The following is an 18355-nucleotide window of genomic DNA, read 5'->3' on the forward strand; positions in this document are numbered from 1 at the left end:
AACTAATGTAAAAAAAAAAATGTACTATCAAATTACGAATTATTTTTACAACTATGCGTACCATTTTTTATGAATCACACTGTAATAAATCCTTTGAAATAACAGTATTACATTAACACTTATAAAAATTATAAAATAATCTTCTATTTCGATCTGGTTGACGAATTTTTGGAAAAAGATATCATATATATATGTTTTTTTTTTAAACTCTTTTCAATTCAACAAGAATTACTTTCCAGATTAAATCTTTGGTGGGTATATCAAGTTAGGAACCTACTATATATAATTGGTTGAGATAAAAGATATACACATGGATATCTGTGTACAGTGTGTATTGTGTAGTATGTAGGTAGTATCGTATAGCACACAGAAGCAATACAAATAATTAAAAACATGTTTTACTCAATAACAAAAAAAGAAACATATTCTATTTGTAAAGTTCGTTTTTTTTTATATGTTTTATTATGGAAAAGTAAAGTATCCGTTTCTTGGTGTTTAAAACATAGTTAAACGAGTTAGATATGATTACATTTTTTACAAAAATTGTTTGTTTTCCAATCATGGAAAGATTATACATAATTTTTATAATGGATTAAGAACCAGACCAAAAAAAATTCGTTGAATTTACCAAAGCTGAAAATTTGATACTTGGTTATAGTAGTTGTGTACACACACATACTGTAATCAGTCAAGCGAACGATAGAGCAGGGGTCAGATATATGCCATCGAAACGGTGCAGTTTTCGGGATACTAAAATGAATTTACTTATGCAGATTGAAATTGCATATAAATAACAGTTATAATTGTCAGTCAGTTAGGTGATAGAACAGGGCTGGTCAGTCTGCCCTTTATTTATGAAGAATAAATACATCAGATTAATTTATGATTTCCGTGGTATTTAAATAAATTTATTAAAGCTGAAAATTGTTATACAGCTTGTATATTACATATAGATAACAATTATGACAGTCAGTTCAGTTCAACGTTAGAACAGGGCTGGTCAGTCAGCCCTTATTTATGAACAATAAATAGATAAGATTCATTTATGATTTCCGTGATATTTAAATGAATTTATAAAACCTGAAAATTGTTCTTCAGCTTGTTGTTTTGGTGGAAACAATTTTTAAAGCCTAATACATACGACAGAAATCGAAAGCAAAAATCAGTCTATACTCTTACGAAAGTGAGTGTGATACGCTTAATTTTTGGTAATAGTAAGAGATAGATAAAAACCTTAAACCAACAACTTTGTTGGAAAAATTTCATTGTACCTTGACTAGATTCCATAGAATTGTTTCCATCAAAAATTGCTACTTTATAAAGAAAAACTTTCTAATTTAAACTTTCCTCTGGTTTTCTAATCGGCTATGAACTTAAATTGATTCTCAAAATTACCCTGCAAGTCTAGATTGAATTTAAGGTCTCTATGGAATGAAAAGGAACGATAGTGTTGCTGGTTGTAAAATGAAATAACCTTAACTATATTTAACAATATTATATGAGTTAAATAGAAACCCTACCATAATACCATCACCATAAATGAAATGAAGAGTAGTCTTAACCAAAGATCCAAGACGAATTATGTATAATCTATAACTTCAAATATCAACTATAAGGTAGTTATTATCAGAGTTCCTACACATACATGTACATATTATTGATACATACCTATGCACATATATAACTAAATATACAACGAATGTATATGCATTTAAAAGAAAGCATTCACTTCACTTGGAAGCATAGAACAAGAATTAGTTTACGATAGAGAGAAAGAAAAAAGGCCATTACTCATACAATACTATATTTTTATAAGTACCTATACTTACTATAACGTACTCCAACTTAAGGTGATCCAAGTCTTTCTGACCAACATAGTAGATATCAAAACCAATGTGGTGTAGCTTTATGTTCATCATTATGCTTTAATATTCAATTTAGATCCTAAAAGGTAAGAGATAGAATAACACAATAACACTTAAAATTAGAAAGTTGATCCTCATAAAAACATTTTTTCAAAAATCGTTAGCAAAGTTCGAATCTTATAATAAAATAAAAATATATTATACAGTCATATTATATATCTTAAGTCTTCGTCCTTTTATACTCCTTAATTAATTAAACTAAGTCGTCTATCGAAAAAATTACTCCTATTAACTGAAGCCTTTTTGACAGTTGAAATGTATTGATATCAGCAACTGTTTGTACCATATTAGAGATAAAATATGTAACCACACGTTTGAAGGGTCAAAACAAGATTGGACTTTTCTTGAACTTTTTATAACTTGTAACTCAGTTTTCAATCATGATATTTAAATCAATTTTCACCCACTCTCCAACGCTTAAATGATGTCGATTTGGAAACACGACGGTGATATGTTAACGGAATTCGAAAATACGATATGAAATAGAAGTTTGAATGGTAGAGGCTACAGGAAGACATATATTTGATTAGTGTGAGTGGTGATTTTTAACACCCTCGAAACAAAAAGAGGGATGTGTTCTGGAAGAAAGGAATGGAGAGTGTTCTTAGCTATGTTTCAAAGGAAATTTTGAGTTCCTTACCCGAAACAACTAAAAGACAGGCAATGATCTTCAAAATCAGTTCAGTTTGAAGAAGGCTCTCAGGGAAGAAGTAATTTAAATGTAAAGTGTGTTCTTAGTTATGTTTTAAGTGCGAGTTTAGAACACCTATTCGTGTGCTTATGCGGAGAGAGTGGATGGGAGGAGGGCGGGGTGAACCAATTCTTTCGTAAAATTTTATGAGTTACATCGTGAACTATAAGTCTCTGTGCTAAAGAATAAAAATCTTTAATTTAGGTCAAACTGTGAGTTTTTGTCTAACTGATCCTTTTGGACCTTTTCCTTTTAACAACGTTTTATTATTCGGCAAAACGAGATTGAATTTTTTTTAGGAGTGTTCGAGAAATCTTACTTAGGAGAAGGGGGATCAAAAATTGTCAAAATTATGCTTACGTAATTAATTAATGACCCTTAGACAGAGCACCCCAACGCTCTTTAACTATGAAGGGCTGATATCCAACCTGATTATGCATTCAATAATACATTAGGGATTGTATTAAGTTTAAAATATGTTCATGCTGCCTAGATCTCCTTAAGAACTAAAACCATCACATGATAAAGTTTTAAAATATACAGGTATCGTTAGTATACTTCTTCTATAGTGTTCATATGTACCTACTCTTCTTAAACAGTGAACATTCGTTGAGCATCGACCGCCAATGCATACATACGTTGCCCTAATTATATCCAGCTGATAGAAGTGAAATAAGATTATATTGGATTGGATCATTGTGCTCAAACATACGTGTATAACTCGCGTGTATATTTACTTCTTCTGCTTCGCTATAAGCTATATTTACACTACTCTACTCTACTCTATTAAAAAAAACAAAAAAAAAACAACATTATATGTATATTTTAATATTATTTCACATGTGTTTCTTGTTGTTTTAAATTATTTTTTACAAACGAACGCACTGCAACTCACTTCAAATTATTTTCAATAATTTTTTTGATATGTTTGTTTTATTCGAGGGTGGTAAAACTTCCATTCATTGTTAACATAAACTGTGCGTGATAACTAATATAATGTGTGTAATTGTTCAATTGTTGTGAAATAAACAAATATTCTTGTGTGTGCATTTTAGAAGAAGTGGTGATTTTAAAAATGTATTTGTTATTTTATAACAATAACAATCCAATGGTGTTATTCGATTTTAAAATGTTTATTTTTTACTGTTAATTTTCTTATTGTGAAAAAGGGTGATTTGTGTGTTTTTCAAATAAAATCCATTATGGGAATTATAACGAAAACTTTGGGTGTACTATTTAGTCTGTGAGTATTTGTTTTATGGATAAAGCTTTCAAAGAAATTTAACCTATTTAATTTAATTTTAAACTTAGAAACTTCCATCGTATACGTAAGAATCTTTTATATTGTCCCGCATATTTGAAGCTTGTTATGTGACTGATTTTTCTTTTATGAAACCCGCGAAATTTTTCTTAATGACAAGTTTCAAATGAATGAATACCGTCAGAATATAATTGAATAACAAATGCAAAAATCGTTTTGAACGAGACAAGCAGAAAATCTAACGTCCGATGAAGTTAGAAAACGAATATTAATGAATTTAAAGCCATTAAATTAAAAATTCTTTCGGATTTTCCCAATTAAGAACGAGTCAAATTAATATTTTTATACGAAATCTCAAATATATGGTAAACAATGTAAAAATACACCGTACTGTGGACTATTTTAAATTTTAGTTTTTTCCTCCGGAAGTACCATTGTTTAAAATAATTTTCTTCAAAAAAATTTTTATAAATTTTTATATAGACTTAACCTGTAACTTTCGTATTATTCTAAACAAATATATAAGTTTTCAACCGCTTCTAATATAAAATCGGTTAGAAACTTTGATAAAATTTTGAATCTAATGATTACCATGTACTTGATAACATAACGCATGGTGGAAGCGATGGGAAAAATATATAAAAATTAAAAAGTAAATTTATTGGTATACCAAGGAAGCCGAAGCTTAAATGTATATCACACGTCTGTGATAATTTTATACCCTGTATATATGTAATATATATCAAAATTTTGCTGCTATGAACAAAATTTTGTTAAAGGTTTTCATAAAATCACCTAATTAGTCCATTTCCGGTTATCCGCCTGTCTGCGATCATGATAACTCAAAAACGAAAAGCGATATAAATATTTAATAATTTTAATAATTTTTATTATGTGATTGAAAGCCTAATTTCTTTATCTTCATAAGATAATTTTGTGTTATAGACGATAATGTATTTATCTTCAAGATAGAATTATATTGAACATATTATCATTCATTAAATAAATTTAACTTTTATTATACAGAAATTTCACAGCAATCATATTTTCATTAAGCTATTATTTTTATGATAATAATATTACAATATTTAGTAAAAAATTGCAGCGTTGGTAATATATATTTAATTTACGTTTGATCTTAACCTATATAATATTTTTATCTAAATATTTAATCCAGATAAAATTGTGATTTGACGTATGCTACATAAAATTTACGTCATTACCTTTTTTATTCAAATATTTTCAAAATCTTTTTTCCTTTCTAATTTATCCGGAGTACATTTTTGAAGTATTTTTTTAATGTTAACGTTTTTTATTTCAATATACATACAAAAGTATGCTTTTTAATTTAGAGTTTTTTTCTGTAAAATCATATTAGTTCCAAACGCGAACAAATTTTATATCTAAATATAGTTGAATTCCCGAATCTTATATGATTTTCGAAAAATATTTGCTGAAAACTATTTTTACCCGCGGCTGTAGTTTTAATAGCGACTTTAACAATCGGAGCCCATTATTGGGAAGATCTAAGCCGGTATTCACGCAGTCAGACTAAAAACATGAGTGTAGTTTTCTAAAGATCAAGGTCAAATTATAGGTCACTATCAAATATTCCCATTTGAACTAAATGTTGGTAATAACAGATTTGTATATCATGTATGGCGTTTACTACAATGCTGGTATATTAAAGAGACAGATACATAGAGTATCTATGTTAGCATAAGTAATTTTACAGTTTTTAATAGAGCCATCCACCAGAAGTATTGTAGGTATCGCCAACTAGTATGAGTCTGACGCCGATACTGCATTGATTTGTCCGCCATGACAATTTCTAATGTTACTATTCCCCCACTACAGTACACAGTATGACGTTCACACCGATATCGACATAATGATATCCACAAAAAATTTCTTACCGTGTACCATCCAATCGAAGGATCATCTTAAACTAAAAAATTTAGCACATTCTCTTGTAATTCTATAGCGAATAAAAACGTATTATCTTAATTTTTAGAATAAACCAAGCATTAACTTTTGAAAGTGCTTCCTTTTTATCTAAAACCAATTCAGATATGTTCTAGTTTAGGTATGTATACAGAGGTCATTTGACGAGATGAAATTTTTCTAATTACAGAGGCGTTAATGAAATCTAAGTCAGTAATTTATGATATATTCTTAGAAAAAATATTATTTTATTAAAATTATATTTTATTATTAAATAATGTTTTTTTAAATATTATATAATTTTTTTTAAATTCTAATGATATTTACTTATAAGTACCTACATATAATAAAATTTAAGACGATAATATGTGTTCGCCCTGATTATTGAATTACAATAAAATTATATATTTTTTAATAGACAGAATGGATCAAACAAACGTCCATGTAAACCAAATTTATAATTAATCCAAGAACAAACTCTAGCATTCCTTGGGAAAATGCTTTCTCGAGATTTCTCGTTATCAATCTCAAATGTAGCTCATTTGTTTCATCTCTTAAATACTATATCTCTTTAATACATATTTTGATTTTTATCAACCGATCTTTTGAAGCAGATGAAAATCGATTTTTTCTTTTTCCGACCCAAAAAAAAGTTTTATATGTAGTAACTTATTCTGATTTTTTTTAAACCTACATTTTGGTTCATATTTATAAGCACTCAATTTTTTTCAAGACATGGATTTTCTAAAAATATTAGAAATTTTTGTAGATCGCCTACCTTTAAGTGAATATTAATCTATTTATGTGAAAAGTATTTAAATAAATAAAATCGCATTTAAAAATTGAGCTTTGGCCAAATGCATTGACATGTGCTCCTGCTCAAATGCCTAATCCAACTAAAATAGAACAAGAGGTATCGTGGACACCCAAAAGGAACTATGTTCCTTTCGTACAAATATATTATAAGGCTGGACAAACCATCAAAAATATGTAATAACAAATTCATAAGTACTGCCAGTCTTATAAAACAAGTTTTAATTTTTCTGTAATACGTTATTTAAATTAATTCTATTCGCACCGTGCGTGAGTTTTATTGGAGGCGTTTCCATGGTAACGATACACTACTTTAATTATAGAATTGTATGAATGCATATATAATTGTATGGATTGCATTTATAACTTACATTGAAAATTTAATATTATTGTCTCACAAATTTAAATAAATAATTATGATAATTTACATTTGAAAAATAATATTTGTGCAATTTGATTTCTTATTTTCACAATTTTTAACGCATTAAGTTTAATTAATTAATATTTTTCAATAATTTTAATATGACATTTACTATAACATTAACATGTAAAGAATTGCAAATTAGTCATAACAGCCTCTTTTATCGCCAAAATTTTTCACTGGAAGCGCTGGCATCGTTTTTATTGTCCCTACCATGACTACGCACACAACGAATAACAATATTGATATGATCAATTTATATGAACCACTTTGTATAAATAATACACTTCAAATACCTGTATATACGGAGCACATACATATAAATTATATATAGAATGAAGAAAAATATGTAAACAGCAGTTACAGAACAAAACAAAAAGCCAGGTAATATCCAGAAACATTAATATGAGTTTAAATGCTGTTTACCTCGGGGGCGTAACACAAGCCATATGACCTTCTGCTCATCCATTGCTTTCATACATTCAATTTTTAATTTTTTTTTTTTTTCATACGTTTCTATTCAGTTATCATCACAGCATCCCACAGGGGCTCATTTACACATTTTAAACAAAAAAATATATATAAAACATTAGATGAGTAATTTTAGACACATATTCTTTGAGTTAAAGTCTACCTATAAAAATATTTTCAGCATTTTTCTACATTATTAAATCATATATACAATCCATAGGCTTATATGTCCATCCATACAATTATACTAATAAAATAGTGTGCCGTTTCTATGGTAACTCCCTGAAATAAAACTCATGCACGAAGCGAATATTGTTTCTTCAAAAATTTAATTTGAGTAGTAATATTTATGGTCTCTATTAATTTAATTAAAATTCAAACACTACCAAATACTTTTCGTGATTATATTATTTATAATTAATTAATTAAACCCTATTGGAAATGCAAACACGCACATATTATAAAATCTCGAATAAAAAAAATAATAATTATCAATTTCCTTAAATTCATAAACACCTGAAAATTGTATATTATTTCCGTTAAAATTGGGTTAATTTAAAAAAAAGAAAAAAATATTTTTTGAATTATTTGTAATGCACTCTTGATTCTAGAAGAGTCAGTGCATGATATTTGTTCGTATTATTCTTCCTATATGTTTGTTTATAGGAGATTATAATTTCACCGTAGGTAAATTGCGTGTATTTATACGTTCACAATATTTCTTAGCATGGGTTCGATATATAACAATACTTTTAGATGTCCGATATATGTACAGTTAATGAAAAATGACTTCGTTAATTATCATATTTGATTAGCTAGGTGGCAGGCACGCCGAACGCCTGGATCTGACAATATATCATAATTATTGCATCTCCTCTGCCACTGCCCAGTTCTTGCCACAAGGATGTAGATTTACTTGAACCAGCTTTTTTTAGACGATCTCTCCGACCTGAAGTCCATTGACGTCAAAGCACTCCTGCTGTAAGCTGTTCTTGAACAATTCCAAATGGTTCATGCACACTAATAAACGCAGTAAACGAAACCGCTCTTAAATACCAGAAATGCTCTTGAAATCAACTTTTTCGTGACGTGGTCGTAATTTACCTACTACCTATTATTTACTTTATTGATTGCAATTGAAAGCAAGAGGAATTTTAAAAGATGAAATCAAATTAAATTAATTAAGAATCATTTATTAATTAATTTGTAGTTATTTCTAAATATTATTTAAAAAATGTTTACGAAATAATACCTTATGTTAAATGTTTCCAAAGTTATGCACATCTGGATTTAATATTAAGATTTAACGCTTAATATTTTACCTGTGAAATTATATCGTTTAGTTACTTTCATAGTAAAGAATTTTAGTAATAAAATTGATTATTTCATTTAAACTTAATTAATAGGTACTGAGTTATTAGAAAATAATGATACTTATCACTGCACTGTTCTTTGTGTGCATTAATCGAAGTTTAATCTATTCGAATAAAAAAGTAAAATATTTTTTGTACTAATTCTTATTTTTTGCCCATGAAAAATCACTTTTATTTGAAAGTTTTTTTGTTTACGCTTAGCAACAACACATTTGGTCATTTCATTTATACAGATAAGATAGAAAACAATTTATATAAAATAAAATAATCAAGAATTTGACTCGACTGTGGTTGGAATATTGGTTTGCTAGCTGGAAGTCATGTAGTCCTACCTCTGAACCATGACCCCTTTTGGAAAAATTAACGGATCCTCTTAGGAAATGTGTTGTTCTTATTTTTTTCTGCACAATTTTCACGTTTTTTCTCGGAATAAAAACCTTTCTTGAGTCTTAACGTAAATATGAAAAAACAAATTAGTACAATCTGTCGAGGCATTCCCGAGTTTTGCGCTCAGCAATACATTTGACTATTCATTTTTATTTATATAGATTAAAATAACCTAAAGTTAGTGACATTGAATGGAGAAACTTAGATTTTTCGGTTTACAATTTTTATTTTCTACTGGATGGTGATATCACAGCTCTTTTCAACACCGTCACCGTCATTAAGGTAGATTTAATAATCAAGCACCATTAATTATATTTAATTGGATTAGTCATTAGTCTGTTAGTATATCTATGTGTGTTGTGATGTCCAATAACAAAATCACTTAAATTATATTGATTTAAACATATTAATAATTATCGGCTATATTTGAAATCAATTAATTCAAATTGGTTTCATAGTAAAGCTCATTTTTAATTTTTAAACATTTACATTTGTTTTTTTAAATATACATAAAAATCGAATACCAATTTCAAAATTTACACGACTGACCAAATAAAAAAATTTTTGTTGAAGTACGTGACTCGCACACAAAAGTAGTAAATAAAAAAAACTACTGAACCCTAAACTCACAATTCATCAGTTTTTTATTATATTATACTATGTAGAGTTTAACCGTGAGCAAATTAGGATAAAACTTTGTTGCTCATTTTCTCCATACTAATTATAAAAGTGTTCTTTAAACTCTTCTATAATTTATAAAAAAATAATGAAAACACTTTCTATACAGGGTATTTCAACAATTCACTCAGTCATTTGTTTGTTTCCACTTAATTTTTTTATATTTTTCATTAAATTAGGTCTAGACATGTTTATTTTGCAAAAAAAAATATTCTTTCATTATATTTGCATATAATAAGGGATATATTATTTGTTTACTTAAAATTTCAATTAACGAAATTATGAATTTTAATTGAATAATAATTGAAATATTTTTAATGCTGTGTTTAAAACCAAACGAACATGGGCACTATGCCAAGCCAATGATGCATTTCATCGGATCATTTAATAAATAGAGGAGAGTTGGCTAAGTAGTACTGCGATTTAAATCAAATCAAAATTTTTGTGCCAAAGAAGTGAAATTTTTAATCGAAAATGGCACGATTTCCGGAATACGTGACAGTATTCGTGTAATGTAATATGAGATTTCTATTCAGCGACCAAAAGCTCCTACTAGATGACAATTTTATTGAAAAAAAACATTTCACAAAAATTTTGGTCAACATATACCAACCTCTGGGTTCCAATGCCTCCCTCTATGACTATATTAAGTTAGATGAATGTTCCTTGGGGTCATATAAGCACATTTCATTAAAATCGCTGCTGTTTCTCAACTTTTCCACTATCGATACATTTTTCCGGCTTATTCACCTACCAATTAGCCTTTTTCCTCTGAAGATTAAAAAAAGATCCTCTAGATGGCAGGATATATTTGTACCCCCCCCCCCCTAGTGTTGCCATCTAGCGGATCTTTTTTTAATCCCCAGAAGAAAAAGTCCTGGAATTATTAATTATTGTATGTCCAGATTTAATGATAATATGATAATGTTTATAATTTGTCTTATGTAGTTAGTTACAAATTTTTATTAGTTTTATTCAAAAAATATAATGCATTAATTAGCCTTTTTCAGAAGGTTAAAAAAGATCCGCTAGATGGCAACACTACGAGGGTACAAATATATATATCCTGCCATCTATTGGATTTTTTTTTAATCTTCAGAGGAAAAAGGCTAATTAAATACCATATCAACTTCTAATAGGGCTTTTCATTTTAAAATCACGATTCACGTTTGTTTCGTACTAAATGATTAACCAATGTGATAAAATGAATAACAAATATCTTCTATCTTAGTCCTACTTATTGCTGTCAGTACGAAAAAATAAACTCTGCACTTGCGCTTATGACATGATGAAAAAGCCTATTGATAGAAAATTTTTCGAACTAAAGAATTAAATACAAGAGAACTTATTGTTATAGATTTTAATATAGCTATAAAATTTATATTCTTTTTACTTTACAAAATAAATTATCAATAAATAGTAATCGATATAATCCGTCTTTTTCGGAAGAAGAAATATGATTTCTTTGAAATTCATATCGAACATCCTGCCTTTAATTATTCAAAATTTCAAATTAAATTATATTAATCATTTATTTATTTAAATACGATCGAGATTTTATTTCAAAAACATTTTGAATTTCTTTGAATTTCAATTATGGAATTTTATCACAGTGCGAATATTTTTACATCCAATAAAATGCAATATGTGATCTTCGAAAGAATTAAAGATTCCGATTATTTTATTTCAATGAAATTTGATAAGAATATTATTTCATCATAATTGTACCTAATTAATTTAATTCTCATTATTCACTTTGTAAATAGATGTGTAAAAGTATACGGAAATTTGTTTTTAAAATTTTTGGGATAAATTTAACAAAGGAATCCTTTTATTCTTCGAAAATACTTACGTGTCTGTAAAAGATTTTATTAAATAAACATTTATTGCGTTTTTAATTCTGGTAGGTCAGTAATCTGGTAAAAATAAATACGACACTTTTTAAATAAAGTTTGTTAAACAATGAATCAAAATTAAACATATAATAAATAAAAATTGAAATACCGGGTGGTATACTTTGACTCTCTTTAAATCATACGAAATTTGGTTGCAATAGTAATTTATCTTCATTATCTTAAAAGCTTTTATTGTACTAAAAAGTAGAAAATAATTTTTTTTCATTCTTACATGACTATTTATAAAAGCTTGTGGCGCTCAATAAAAAAAATATCAACAATGATTCGAAGCAACTCAATGTATGTATGTTCGACTGTAATGTTGCAACTCAATTTTTATATTGAGTACCTCAAGCTTTTACAAATAGTCATGTATGAATTATTCCTAGAAAAAAATTATTTTCTACTTTTTAGTATAATAAAATCTTGCTAACTTAACAGAGGAAGTTGATGTAATGAGGCCGACTTTGAAAATCTCCAGTTTTACATATTTCCGCGGTTTCAAGGCCTTAATATCCGAATCAAACCTTAAAACCTTGAATAAACAGTGTCTGGAAAGTGGATAAAGCGTTCCAGCATAAGCTGCGGTACATGTTCGAAGAATAATCTATAATGGTTATTTTTTAATGTTTTTTCCCTCTCTGGAAAGTTAGTCATGTGAACTACAGGAGTCGCACTCACACGACTTCAGTACCACACCGACTATGTACTGCCAATTTTACCAAGTTTATTCACATTTTCCTTAAAAAGTATTTTTTATTGAAATTTTTATTTAGGACTAAAAAAATTATGTGTATAAAATATGGTGAAAGCGATAGAAAAATTAGGACGCTACTTACCTTAACTTGCATTGTCTTCCAAACTAAGCCTCTGTGCAAATTAGCTCAATCAGTTGACAATGATAACTGCTTCAAAATTGAGTTGCAAGATTCTACTCAGAAAACATACATACATGCATTGTAAGTTAAATAAAAGCTTGTAAAAAAAAAGAATTAAAGACTAAGAAAATAAGCCGTTAATTGATCGCCCTCTAATTATGTGATTTATCACTGTGTAATGAAACAATATTAATGGGTGACAGTTTATACTAAGTAATTAACTACTCCCCCTTCTAAGAAATTTATTATCTACTTATTATCAGTTAATAAAAAGTTAGTAAGCGATAATGGCATATATGAAATATATCATCATATACATATTTTTATACTTGTTGCACACAATATTTACTACCTTATATTTAAAATTCAATGTTAAATTATTATTTTAGACATACTCTTAGAGCACACAAATTTGGCACGGTTGTTTCGAATTTGCTTGTAGTTGCAGTTACTCACACGCTTTGCTGGGTAACTTATAAGTACTTAAAAAATGACATAATATGATTTTTCATATAAACTTCCACACTCTATTTTACTCCCTTAAAGAATGAATTTTCATTTAAAAAAGTGATACAGTAAACTTTTGTTTCAAACCATGAGCTCATATATCATTTTTTATATTTCTAACTACAAAATTGATCAAAAATCATACAAACTTTCAAACCTCACTTTGAACTCTTTAAGGAATTAATTTCGAAAAATCAACAATCTCGGAAACGGCTCCAACGATTTTCATGAAAATTAGTATGTAGAGGGTTTTTGAGAATGTCGTTTTCAAGAAAAACTGAAACATTGACTGCCAAATAGGACTCTTCCTGACATCTATTGGCGACGAAATAAAGTACATTCATTACCGGGACACTCAAATTGGTATTTGTGTGGAGGCATTTTAAATGATTCTTATATTAATGATAAAATTTATGTCTTTTTAACTCAAAAAATACCGAGTAAAGCTCGGTCATCTAGGTACTAAGCTTATAAAGACGAGCGAAAAGTATGGTTACCAAATTTCGATCTGAGGCCTAACAATCAATAACAAATTTATCCAATGACAAAGCACTAAGAAATAAAAGAGTGTTATTATCAGTATTTTTTAAATCTCTGCGTCACAAAATGTGCACAGATTTTACCATTCTAAGTGATATTATTGTATGATATATGTTACAGCTATAATATCACTTAGAATGGTAAAACCTGTGCACATTTTGTCATCCTCTTCTTAATATTAAATTTTCACCATAATGTAAATAAACGAAAGCTTCGATGTATCATCCTATTTCCGTAATAATTAGGAAATTAATTAATAATGAACTTGGAATGAAAAATTCTAAAATTTACTAATAGAGGCTGCACCGTGTGAATCTATTCTAATTAGAATTTACAACGTATCCACGTAGAAAAAGTAATTGAAATTGATAAAAACTGTTCTATTTTCATAATTCATATTCAGTGTTCCATTTGTATTGTGTTTAAAGTGAACTAATTAATGACAACAATAAGATTAATTTATTTTTGTTTTTACAAATGATATGGTCCCTTCAAGAATGATTTTTTTTCGTTGCAGCCTGTTTGAACAGGAGATAATGTCGTACATTCCGGCTGTCTCGAATAACACAAGTACAACAACAGCTAGTGGTGGTAGTGCAGCAGTATTAGCAAGTGGACGAAGTCCACGAAATTCACCGCAAGCATCACCAGTTGCATCACCTGGATTAAGTCGACATCGAGCACCAGCACCATACCGTCGAGATTTTGAAGCTAAATTACGAAATTTTTATCGAAAATTAGAATCAAAAGGATATGGCCAAGGACCGGGAAAATTAAAGTAAGTAAACATCAGCGAATTTTTCGATCGGTAGGGATATTTAATTGGTTAGATTTGTTAAAAAATCGTAAAATGTTTAAATACAAAAATGAATTTAGTGTAATTTAAAAATTTTTCTGTTTAGATTACATATTCGACGAGATCATCTATTAGAAGATGCATTTAGAAGAATAATGTCCGCAAGCAAAAAAGAATTACAAAAGGGAAAATTAGTTGTTACATGGGAGCAAGAGGAAGGTCTGGATTATGGTGGACCATCAAGAGAATTTTTCTTTTTATTATCTAGAGAATTATTTAATCCTTATTATGGTCTGTTTGAATATTCAGCTAATGATACTTACACCGTACAAGTTTCACCAATGTCAGCTTTTGTAGACAATCATCATGATTGGTAAGTTTTATTTAGTTATTAAGTGTCCCAAAATAATGGACAACAAAAACGGGTAGGATAAAGGATACTACCGGATACTCCTCTATTTAATAATGCCCATCAAAGTCAATATTTTCCCAAAGAAAGTTTCTAATATAAAAGTATCATCTTTTAAAATTACCGGTTTCAAAAGTAACCAGTTTTATCTTCTATTAATAATTAACTAATTAAATACAAAGGAACACTTCAAAAAAGTATTTTCTTAAATAAATTTTTGTTGAAAATATATTTTGAAAACCGGATACAACCGAGGAAGTGTAACCGATAAGAAGAGGCAGACCCAGAAGAAACTCCGCGCCTGTAGATTTTTATAGGAGCCGGTGGAAATTTCTGAGTGTACTCAAAAAAATCATATTCATACGAATTTTTGCTTTTTCGATTTTTAGAATTTTATCAGGTACATTGTTCTGATAATGCGACAGTTTTAGGAGACATCTTGCATGTTTTGTGAGACTTATTTATTAAATGAATTTTATTTTCAGGTTCAGATTTAGTGGCCGAGTATTAGGTCTTGCATTAGTACATCAATATTTATTAGACGCATTCTTCACACGACCATTTTACAAAGCATTATTACGTTTACCAGTAGCCTTATCAGATCTAGAAAGTTTAGATTCTGAATTTCATCAATCATTGCAATGGATACGAGAGCATGATGTATCTACAGCTGGCGAATTAGATTTAACATTTGCCGTTACTGAAGAATTATTTGGTCAGGTTTTAGAACGCGAATTGAAACCTGGTGGCCGAAATATGCCAGTAACAGAAAAGAATAAAAAGGTATGTTTAAAATTTCAAATTTTTTAGGCTCAATTTCATAGTTTTTTTCTAAATTTTTTAATAGGAATATTTAGAAAGAGTTGTAAGATGGCGACTTGAACGTGGTGTAGCTGAACAAACTGAGTCATTAGTTAGAGGTTTTTATGAAGTTGTGGATCCACGATTAGTATCAGTATTTGATGCTAGAGAATTAGAACTTGTTATTGCCGGTACAGCTGAAATTGATCTTTGTGATTGGCGAAATAATACAGAATATCGAAGTGGTTATCATGATCAACATCCTGTTGTTCAATGGTTTTGGCAAGCAATCGAGAGGTAATTTTTTTTATAAATATTTTTCGTATATTGTTAGGCCCAGGCCGACTATCACCCTTAAAATTTTCGGGCCAACCCTATGAGAGGAACCAGTAAAAAACCTAGAATTTTATTATGGAGATCGTAAAAATATCGCATTTCATTTCTTCCTAAAAAAAGTATTTTCCTCCGAATTAAAACAATAATTTTGTTACAGATTTTCAAATGAACAAAGATTACGATTGCTTCAATTTGTAACGGGAACTTCAAGTATACCATATGAAGGATTTTCTGCATTACGTGGTTCAACTGGTCCACGGAAATTTTGTATTGAAAAATGGGGTAAACCAAATAGTCTACCGCGAGCGCATACATGCTTCAATCGTTTAGATTTACCACCATATCCTACGCCTGAAGTGTTATACGAAAAATTACTACTAGCCGTTGAAGAAACAAACACTTTTGGTATAGAGTGAACAACAACAATCACATGTTCATTACAATAAAGTGAGATGGTAGATATATATTCTTGTTATGCTACAGTGTGGTGTAACAAACGATATGTTTGTATTTGTTGTGTTTTAGCAACGATGAAGTTTAAAATGAGAAAAAAATAAGTATTAACTTTTATTTTGTCGAATAATTCGTTAACAAAATTCTTCTTTAACTGTTATTCAATCAAATTGTGATTTAAAAAACGAAAGCTTTTCATCAATTCTTTTTACGTTAACTTAACTGAAGTGAATGAAATTTATCTTCAAGTTTGAAACAAATTCTACGAATTCTATAATTTGAATTTAATTCAATAGTTTACCATAATTAAATATATATCCCTTCAGACTGGTCGTTTCGTGTCACAATCATTACCCTTGTGATGAGAGAGAAACTCACGCTAGAAGATACAAAAATTTTTAAATGATCGTTCCATTTGAAGTTTAAAAAAAACATTTTAAAATAAGCGTAAGATAATCTCTCTCACAACCGTTCCGAAGGAATGTTCAAAGTGTACAAAAATAGGCGTTTTAGGAGTCATAAAGCATACGAGTAAGGCATCAAAGTATACTTAAAATTTTGTAAAATACGACAACAACTCAAAATGTAGATCAAAGGTCGTTTTTTATTTAACATTTAAAAAATCGAGTAGTCAAATATTATTAATTCAAGAAAAGTTATATTTTGCAAAGCTTTCATCCGCTTTGAGTCTACTTTTGATGTAACTTTTTTTTTGCAGTTTTATTCGTTGTGTGCGTAATCATGGTAGGGACAATAAAATAGTTATCGTTACCATGGAAACGTCTCCAATAAAACTCACGCACAGTGCGAATAGACTCCTAAAATGTATGTACTTTAAAAAGAATAAAAATGGTAAACTTAACATTTATGAGAAAAATTGTTTATATATTAAAACATTATTCGTGACAAACATTAAATTTTATTTATTATATATTTATTTGCCAGTTGAATAAAAAGCCAGTAAAAAAAACTATTTGTGAAATACTCAAAATTACTTGGACCGTCCTTGGTTGAATTGGTACACGCGCATATTTATTTAAATTGATAGTTTTCGTTAAAAATTCTGAATTGTTTTATGAAATATTAAAACTTGAAGTTTTTGAGTTCTCTGAATACAGCCATTTATATAATAATATTAAACATTTTCAAATTCGACTTGAAATATTTGACAAAATCACGACGTTATATATATTTTTGATTAAAATGATTAAATTTGAAATTATATTTCAAAAACAGTTCAGAATTCTTTATAATAATAAACAAACATAATTAATTTATTTTTTTATAATTTTCCTTAAATTTAAAAAGTATAAAAATGTTATTTTTCACATTTATAATTTAAAAAAAAACATATTAATTGTAATAACTAATCTAAAAACTAAGTAATTTCGCTTTTTACTCATGCATAAAGAAATATTAAATGAATTTTTTTTATGTTAAAGCGAAGTGATTTTTTGATTCTAGTCACTAGTTTAATAAACACAATCATTTATTATCTAAAAACAAAAAAGTATAATAAACAATAAAACAAATAATTTGTGTAAAAAAAAAATGTAATCTATGTAAGGTTATTATATTTTTAACTTGAATCTTATGTTATTCTTTTTATATTTTACTCAAATTCGAATGGTCGCTTATAGTGGGGAGAATAATGGATGGGAGATCCATTAGATCCTAAACTTGAAAAATTAAAACAATTTTGAGTTATAGTAGTTTCCTCCATAAAGATTAAAGTCATCTTGATAATTTTTTAGATGAAATTAAAAAGATAATTTG

The 18355-nt window shown here is 28.3% G+C and overlaps 1 protein-coding gene across 2 annotated transcripts in view; it reads left to right on the forward strand.

Moving 5' to 3' along the window:
• LOC123296997 (E3 ubiquitin-protein ligase HECW2) overlaps positions 1–17752 on the forward strand; it is a 179230-nt gene extending 161478 nt beyond the window's left edge. For both annotated transcript variants that reach the window (XM_044878745.1, XM_044878746.1), the window contains exons 10-14: positions 14302–14562; positions 14687–14953; positions 15475–15772; positions 15837–16087; positions 16284–17752. In XM_044878745.1, coding sequence (XP_044734680.1) covers positions 14302–14562; positions 14687–14953; positions 15475–15772; positions 15837–16087; positions 16284–16542 — 1336 coding nt within the window. In that variant the 3' untranslated portion in view covers positions 16543–17752. The remainder of the gene's footprint in view (positions 1–14301; positions 14563–14686; positions 14954–15474; positions 15773–15836; positions 16088–16283) is intronic.
• The last annotated feature ends 603 nt before the right edge of the window (positions 17753–18355 follow it).

This window comes from Chrysoperla carnea, chromosome 3, assembly GCF_905475395.1.
Source record: "Chrysoperla carnea chromosome 3, inChrCarn1.1, whole genome shotgun sequence".
NCBI lineage: Eukaryota > Metazoa > Arthropoda > Insecta > Neuroptera > Chrysopidae > Chrysoperla > Chrysoperla carnea.